We start from the raw sequence: 8,192 nt of genomic DNA on the forward strand, positions 1-8,192 counted from the left end.
CTGGTGTAGAATTGAGGGGGCTATATTGGCAGAATGTGAATATAATATCATAAGTATTTTTCTTTAGTGTATAATTGCCTAAAAACAAGAACTGTGTTGTCGTTGCCATAGAATGAGCAGTTTATATCTACACAGGGAGCAGGTTCTCATCCATGGAGTCTGCTACGTTACACCGACATGTTTCTACAGTAGGCCAGATAAGACATGACAAACTGGCCCTTTTTACACTGAGATCAGACTATAGAGCTGCTACGAAATCCCTTCTTTGTGCCACCTTAGCATTTTTACTAAGAACGAAAAAAAACAGCAGCATCATGCTGCTCTAGTGTGTGATTTTAGACAGCATGCTAACATTGTGGAAACAAAAGAGGCGTGAAGGGCGTGATGTTTAACACAACAGCGTTGGACACTTTTGTCTTTCTTCTTTGAGTCACTAGCTGCTTTTTAAAAATCTCCCAAAGTTGGTTGTGACATAACACGTCAAATTGTCGCGCATGTTGTGTCCATGGTCCCATCCTGCCAGCTACCCTGTTGTACGTTGTTGGTGCACTGTTACTAGCACCGCTGGCGGCTTAAAGGCAGGACAATTCTTACCCCATATTCTGCAACTGACAACACAGAATTTCGTGACATTCCCATGTTAAACAGACAGTGTTGAAGGGGCTACTGGAGTTAAAGAAGGCCATTTGTGTTTTTGTGTCAGCTGCCATAGTTAGCAGCCCGTCCACAATGAGCAAAACTGTTGAAAAATCATTGTTTTGTAACATGACACTCCTTTAATCAGTGTTTTAACCAGTTTTAATCACCTGATCCATTTGTTTTGGAGAGGAAGAGACCAGCTCCTGGTATAAACAAAAGAACACTGAAGGAATCCTAACTAGGAGTTCATGCTTGGCTCACAGGAGAAGTTTTAGCTGTTTGCAATCTGAAATCCTCACCACTAGATGCCAATAATAATGTGTTGTTTTTTTCTCTCTGAAGACCAAAAAAAGTAGTCATTTGGCTCAGAATCCCTGATACAAACTTTTCCAAAGCTTGATTTAACTGTGGATGACTGTCGGGAAGAGGCCATCAGTAAAAGAAAATCACACAATTCCTTTGCTTAATAAATAAATACAGCATGTATTGTGTCATGAGTGATATATTTACATTCAATCCAGTGTCATCAGCAGTAAGCTATAAATGCATGTGTGCTTTAATACAAATGTAAACATCTTTGTACACAGCTTCTTTTTTTTTCCAAGCCGTCTAACTGGCTGTAAGTAACTTGTTCAACTAGAAAAAAAAATACTCAGTTATTTTATGTACACACATTAACATTTAAAAAGTAGTCCAAGTTTGAGTCTGTGGTGTGTTTCCCTGCAGACGTCCATCAGAGAGGCTGCAGCTCTGTTGCATCATTTTCTGCATAAAGGGAGAATTAGAGTTGACACAACATACTTATGTGACAGAGCTATAAAAGACCTTTGTCCTCGAACCGACCCACACTCCCACACAATAAATAACTTCAACCCACATACACACCCATAAAGACAAATTTATACACTCTACACAATGATGCAGCAGGGAGAAAGTAAACTGTGAACTCCTGGGCAACCAAACTGCTCCTATATATAAGCTTATATAGATTTTTTTTTTCTTTTTTTACAAAGGTCCTGCATTTAGCCTTATAGTTCAAGAATATATCAACCCTGTCAAACCTGCATCAAAATCAGGCTTTTTAACTTTTGCGAAACAGTGTGCCTTGGAATTTTTTGGTTTTTACAACTTGACAAAATAAATAAGTCTAACATAATTATATATTTACAATAATATTTACATTATGTAATTTACAAGCACTTTTTTCAGGTTTTTGTTTTGTGTTGTTTACATTCCCTTTTTTATTTGTTGTTTGTGTTTTGTTTTGTTTCAGTTTTTTCTAATTTTCAGGTAATTTTCTTGTACTTTTTACTAATTTCTTGCAAGTTTTGTGTAATTTCTTCTTAAGATGCTCATTGTCTTCTTCCTATTATTTTGAAAAAAAAAAATCAAGCCAATTTGCTCAGGTTTCAAAGGGTTCACTATCTGGAAGTATTGATGCTTGCTACTTTATACCTTTTTATTATCCCACTGAGTCATGACATGAAGTTTATTTTGTGAGAGTTTGTTCTTTAGTGCAAACAACACAACACTGATGCCACTTCTAATTAAAGGCAAGTAAAACTCTGAAGAAATTCTACGTAGTTCACATCAGTATTTCCATTTTCTGCTACTATATACTTCTACCACTCCACTCCAATATTGTATGTATTGTCTCCATTTATTTATAGCTTTAGTTGGTAGTTACTTTACAAATTGTGACTGTTTATCCAAAATATAATAAACTAATAAATTATAATGTATTCATACAGATTCAACTATGCAACAGTATTCAGAACCATTAAAATGAGCTCCACCTTAACCAGCTGCAACATTAAACTATTATTATGTATCAACTATTCTAATCCTTTGATATAATACTTATTATTCTGTATAAGAAGTACTTTCATGTTCAGTACTTGGAGTTTATTCTGATGCTAATACTTTTGTACCTTTACTTAAGTCAAGATTTTAATGCAGAACTTTGTTTTGACTAGTTTAAAGATGATTTTATTTCTTTTATTTGTTTTAACTTAGGTGTGTTTTTACTTTTACTGGTAAATTGGTTTATCTATTTTTTTTTATCTTATGTTGTTACTTTTACCCATGTTATCATCTTTTATTGGTCTATTATCTTATTTACCTCTATTTTTAGTTCTTTTATTCATTTTAATCCATAGTTATCCTCTTTTAATGGTCTACTTTTAGCATTATTATTTTATTTTATCTAACATTCTTTTATCAGTTCTGACCCACATGTCTTTGTATTCTTTATTAATTTATTCTTCATCGTAATTATTATTTTATGAGTTTTTATATTTTAGATTTAATGGATTTCATTTGCTTTTATGGTCAGTTGAGGGCTTTGTTTTGCACCTGCAACCTGCACCTGACACTTTGTGCTGTGCATTGTGCTTCCATCTTTAATTAAATGTGCTATTTAAAGTTTATAGTTTTTCTTGCTTTTACTCATAAAAGAGTATTTCTGCACTATATGTTCTATTGCTACTTTTACTTAAGTAAAGGATGTAAATACTTTCTCCACCACTGATAAAGGTATATTTACTTTAAGAGACTTCTGCACAACTGTATAATTCTTCCATTGCAGTTTATTACATACATTTTGTGTTTTTTATATTATACTTTTTATTTTATATTTTTATTTTGCTTTTGTAGTTTTATCTTATATCTAATTCTATTTAAAGTAACTATTTTTATTCTCCCTATATGTCAATTGTTTTGCACCAAAACACCATGTCAAATTCCTTGCATGTGTAAATACTTGGCAATAAAACCTGATTCTGATTGTTTCTCAGTTTTACCTGGCATCTGTCTCCTGCGTCTCCATGCCACTATCTTCCTGTAGAGCTTGTCTAGTAGCCACATGGCCAGCATGAGAAGGCCAGCCAAACAGGCCAATGCTAAGGCAGAGACAGACAGGTACTGAAGATCCTCATACAGCACCTCTGCAGGACAGGGAAATCATGTTTACTTCAAAACATACACACTACTTGACAAAGTTCAAAATTAAGAAATAATAGCATTCTGATTCTTATTTCACAAATAACAAAATCTTAAAGTATTTTTGACTATTGTCTTGTGTAATCCTTTCATCGTTAAGTCAGGCTGTGTTTATCAAAGGCAGACAAACCCTCATTTTGTTTACTGATGAATATCGGTGATAAACTCAAAGTTGCTGCTTTATCACAAAGATCACAAAGCCACACATAACTTTCAAAATGTCACTTCTGGGTTTCTCTCTCTCCTGTACAGATACTAGAGTAACAATTGGTGCAGCATGAATGTGTTATTAAAATAAAACATTTTTTTGTTTAACTCTACTTGTACAGGAAAGTTTCTTTTGCAGGCTTTTGACCGCTTTGACCACACTTACACACATTTTTACCAAAAAGCTGCCCAGTGTAACCACAGTCTGACCTGCTAGCAAAGGTGCAGGTTATGTTTTAACACTTTGAACCCTGAGCAAATTGGCTTGATTTCTTCCAAAACTTGTTAAGAGTTCATAATAAGTAACTTAACAAGAAATGGCTCAAAGTTTTGCAAGAAATGATAAAGAAAACATACAAGACCCTAACTCTAACCCATAAAAAGCAAACAAGGAAATAAACTGGGAAAAATTATCTAAAATGAAAAAGAAAACAACAACATTATTTTAAATATAAATTTATAATGATTATAATTACGGTCCTGTGGCCATCCATTCTGTGTTGCACTCTTATCTATTTGCTCTAAGTATAACATACACAGAAGACCCACTCACCAGTCACTTTCAGGACAAAGCCAGCATCCTTGCTGCTCCCTGCCGTTTCTGTCACAGTGACCACATAGTATCCAGCATCCTGTAGCCGCAAGTCTGACAGGCTCATTGAGCCATTGTTGAAGGACTGTACTCTGTTGCTGTAATCCACTGTGATGTTGGTGTACACCCCTGGCTGCCACGTCCCTATGGAGCGGCTCACCGCCCCTGACATAAAGGTCCATTGAATGGTAGGGATCCCATTACAGGTTACATCCACTGAGAAAAACACATCCTCCTGCACTGACCTGGTCAGGCTCCTCTGGGGAGAGTGGATGGAGATGGCTCCAGCTGCCAAAGTGAAAAGAAGAGATGAGAGAAAAAATTAAGATTCACTGTGAAATACATTTTGGGAATAGGTGAATACATATAAAGATGTGAGGCCAGACAGGTGGGTAGGAAGGTACGTGAGATGGTCGGTTAGGGTTACTCATATATTGGTTGGTTTGTAGGTAGGCTGGCTGGATGGTTGGTTGGTTTGGTGGGTGGGTAAAAAATATGGGGCCACGTAGGTAGGTTAGTCAGTCAGTCAGTCAGTCAGTCAGATAGATAGATAGATAGACAGACAGATCTAGAGCCATTTTTAGCTCCTGTTTAACCTTCACCCAGTTAATCACAGCAGAAACATTTCAGCATGTGACACATTACAGCTCCATAAAAAGAAAATCCTTCACCTTACAGGTTTTGCATGTCATGACACAGTTAGTCATTGTCACTGGCCAATACTCATTTGCATTTAATTCCACATACCTGTAGAAGTGTTCAGTTCTGTTAGTTTCTTTGTCACATTACAAACCTCTTGCTGGAGGAATGAAACTTGACAAACAAGCTGAGAAGCACCAATTTAAATTGTTGTGTTGGCCTCCTGTCTGTTTTGGCCGCCCCTCATCAAATATTTTCTCAGGAGTTTCAGTGGGGGATCTGGTTCTGCTGGTGGTGTGTTTGCTTAATGAGGCACAGCTAAAGAATTCCACCTGAGAATACCAATGCCTAATGACTAATAAACAATGAGACGGTGTGGGAAAAAAGCTGCATGTTCTTTTATTCAGATATCGCAGTTAAAATAAGAAATAAAACTCCATCACACAGAATTCTTACCATGCTTCTGTATGGGGAAAAAAATCTGTTTTAGGTCTAATTTAGAATTTTTCCCAATAATTTTAGAAAATAAGCTGGTCATGTTGAGTTATTCTGTGCGGCTTGACTTAACTTTGTAATGTTCTTTTCAATTATTTTTTTATTTTCAGATTAGTGCACATGTGCACATGAGCTCAGGTGTGGACAAGGACAATCTGATATTTACTGATCTATTTAACATTGGTATGCAAGTTAACCCTTTGAAACCTCAGCAAACTGGCTTGATAGCTGTCAAAAACGTGGGAAGAAGGCAATGAGCCATGTAAGAAGAAATGAGCCAAAATCTTTTTTCAAACATGGCAGGAAAATTTGTTTTTTAAGAAAATTATTTTTTTAAAAGAAAATAACAAAAGAAAGACAATTTAAAAAACAAAGAAAATGCCTTGGGAAAAGTGCTGAACAAATGTGATAGCATTGTAAAATAATTCGAATTTGGAAATTAAGATAATTTAAAATATAGTTTTTCCTAGCTTTTTTCTTTGTTTCCCCCTTGACATTTTCCTTAGCTTTTTTGAAATCATTTTCTTAATCAAATAATGTCTTACAATCTGTGAAACATTTTTTATCAAGTTGCTAGTTGCCTCACTTTCCCCCATGTTTTTGACAGGATTTGAGCCATTTTGCTTGGGGTCCAAAGGTTTAGATACTTTTGAAAGGTGTCTAAAAGCAGGATAAGAAAAATGGTGTTACGCCAGGTTTCATAGGGTTGAGACAGAACCTGAGAAAAAATTGCAAACTGGATCTCTAGTTTACACTCCTGCTAGGTTCTGTAGTAAAAAGAGGTGCTCTCTTTTATTATTTACATAACTTATTGTTCCCACCTGCCTGTTTGCACCATTGTATTCTATCTTATATATTGTACATTTGTGTGTTTTTGTTGCGTTATGCATTTGTATGTACGTTTGTTGGGTTTCAGCGAAGCCAAAGAAAAATTTCTTGTGACTTGTCACTCTCATCCTATCTTAAATATAGGATTGCAAAAACCAAAGTATAAACATGTGTTGTATTGCTTACCTAGGTGACACATATATAATGTGAAGCTGAGAAACACAGCCACATCCTGTACATCCCAGAGCCTGAAATGCCACATTAGAATCACAGACCCATGGGTCGAACCACAGTAAGAGAATCTCCTCCAGGTTATTTCACATTTTGAAGTGTCCTCCTTTCTGTCTTTCTCCTTCAAAAACAGCCTCTCCTTGCTCCCACGGTCTCCTCTTCCACTGTCCTTTGTGCAGGCACTTTTTGTGTGTGACTTCTCCCCCTTATTTTTGTGAGAAATTAAAATTCCTGTCACAGAGGTGTTGGAGTTCCCCTCGTCTCTCAGGACTGTGCTGGATCTCTCTTCATACCTGCGCAAGTCAGTGCCAGCCAGCCCACACCTATCAGACAGGTTCAGCCAGAGATTACTGAGCAAACATGTACTCAGCCCTCTGTGAACACACACAAACACACACACACACACACACACACACACCCCACACACACACACACTCGCACACTTAACTGTAGCACAAACACACATAAAATCCTTCTCAATTTACTCACTACCACCACCCCGCCCAACAAACACTCACCTGTACACGCAGACACATGATGGCAAAAATGAAACCAGAATAGGTTGGATCACCTGGTGTTCCCGCTGTGACACACCTGGTAAAACACGTCAAACAGGAAGTGTGTTTTCGCACATATACACTAAGGAACACAAACACACAGTGAACACAACTAGTGAACTGACAGTTTGGAAAACATTAATATGCTGTTTGATACTTTGTGTGTTTTCATATCTCATTTGTTTTTTATTATTTCAGTTAATTCGAGCTCTTTATAGACATCATTATTTTCTGACTAAATTCATCATTTGAAATCTTTTTTGTTGTTTTACATGCATGTATCATGTTAAACAAATTGGTGTGTTTTTTTCAAAAGCATTCAAAAGCAATGAGAAATTTAACAAGACATGACCCAAATATATATATATATATATATATATATATATATATATATATATATATAAATAGTTATAGTTTTAAATAGTTATAATGAATATAATTTTCAGGACATATCCCCTTTTTGGAAATCTTTCTAATAATTCTCCCCTCCTTAAAGACTCTTATATATATATATATATATATATATATATATATATATATATTTGTAATTTGTTGGACATTTCTAGGTCATGTCTTTGTCATTGTCCTGTTTTTTTAGAAATCAAACCAGTTTGCTCAGGTTTCAAGGGGTTAAATTGGGTATGTCACCTTTTTTTGTTTTTATTTGTATATTCTTTGATGATTTCCCCCATTCATACCATATTTCTATCTGTAAATTCATCACCATTTTACACTTTTTGTTTTGTCTTTTTGCATCATGAAAAAAAAGAAAAAATAATAATTCATGCTTTGCCTGAAGAAACTAGCAGCTGCATTTTGAATAAGTTTAAGTTTGTTTGTACTATTACAGTAGTTAATCAAGTAGAAATAAAAGCATTTTTTCCAGGCCTGCTTTTGTCATGAATTATGTATGAGTTGGGCTATATTTGTAAGATGAAAAAAAAATCTGATCTTGTTTCTGTTTTAATACGGTTATTTCGACTAAGATCAGTGTTAAGCTGTTT

General features: G+C 35.4%; 1 protein-coding gene across 1 annotated transcript; it reads right to left on the minus strand.

The window, feature by feature from the left end:
* Positions 1-1,097: 1,097 nt before the first annotated feature.
* On the minus strand, positions 1,098-7,213 carry vstm5 (V-set and transmembrane domain containing 5). The gene is made up of 5 exons (XM_088079266.1): positions 7,150-7,213; positions 6,587-6,954; positions 4,400-4,726; positions 3,441-3,584; positions 1,098-1,404 (listed from the first exon to the last, which is right to left on the minus strand). Exons 2-5 carry the CDS (start codon positions 6,660-6,662, stop codon positions 1,373-1,375), a joined length of 579 nt encoding a protein of 192 aa, XP_087935392.1. The 5' UTR covers positions 6,663-6,954; positions 7,150-7,213; the 3' UTR covers positions 1,098-1,372.
* Between the last annotated feature and the right edge of the window lie 979 nt (positions 7,214-8,192).

This window comes from Plectropomus leopardus, chromosome 6 (assembly GCF_026936395.1).
Source record: "Plectropomus leopardus strain MGB_pleo_1.0 chromosome 6, ASM2693639v1, whole genome shotgun sequence".
Lineage (NCBI taxonomy): Eukaryota > Metazoa > Chordata > Actinopteri > Perciformes > Serranidae > Plectropomus > Plectropomus leopardus.

Excerpts from the sequence above, each read along its gene's own strand:
- vstm5 (XM_088079266.1), bottom strand. The coding sequence starts at position 6,662 with ATGTGGCATTTCAGGCTCTGGGATGTACAGGATGTGGCTGTGTTTCTC. Across the intron at positions 4,727-6,586 it reads ATTATATATGTGTCACCTAG|CTGGAGCCATCTCCATCCAC; the intron begins GTAAGCAATACA and ends TCACTTTGGCAG. Across the intron at positions 1,405-3,440 it reads ACGCAGGAGACAGATGCCAG|AAAATGATGCAACAGAGCTG; the intron begins GTAAAACTGAGA and ends CCCTTTATGCAG.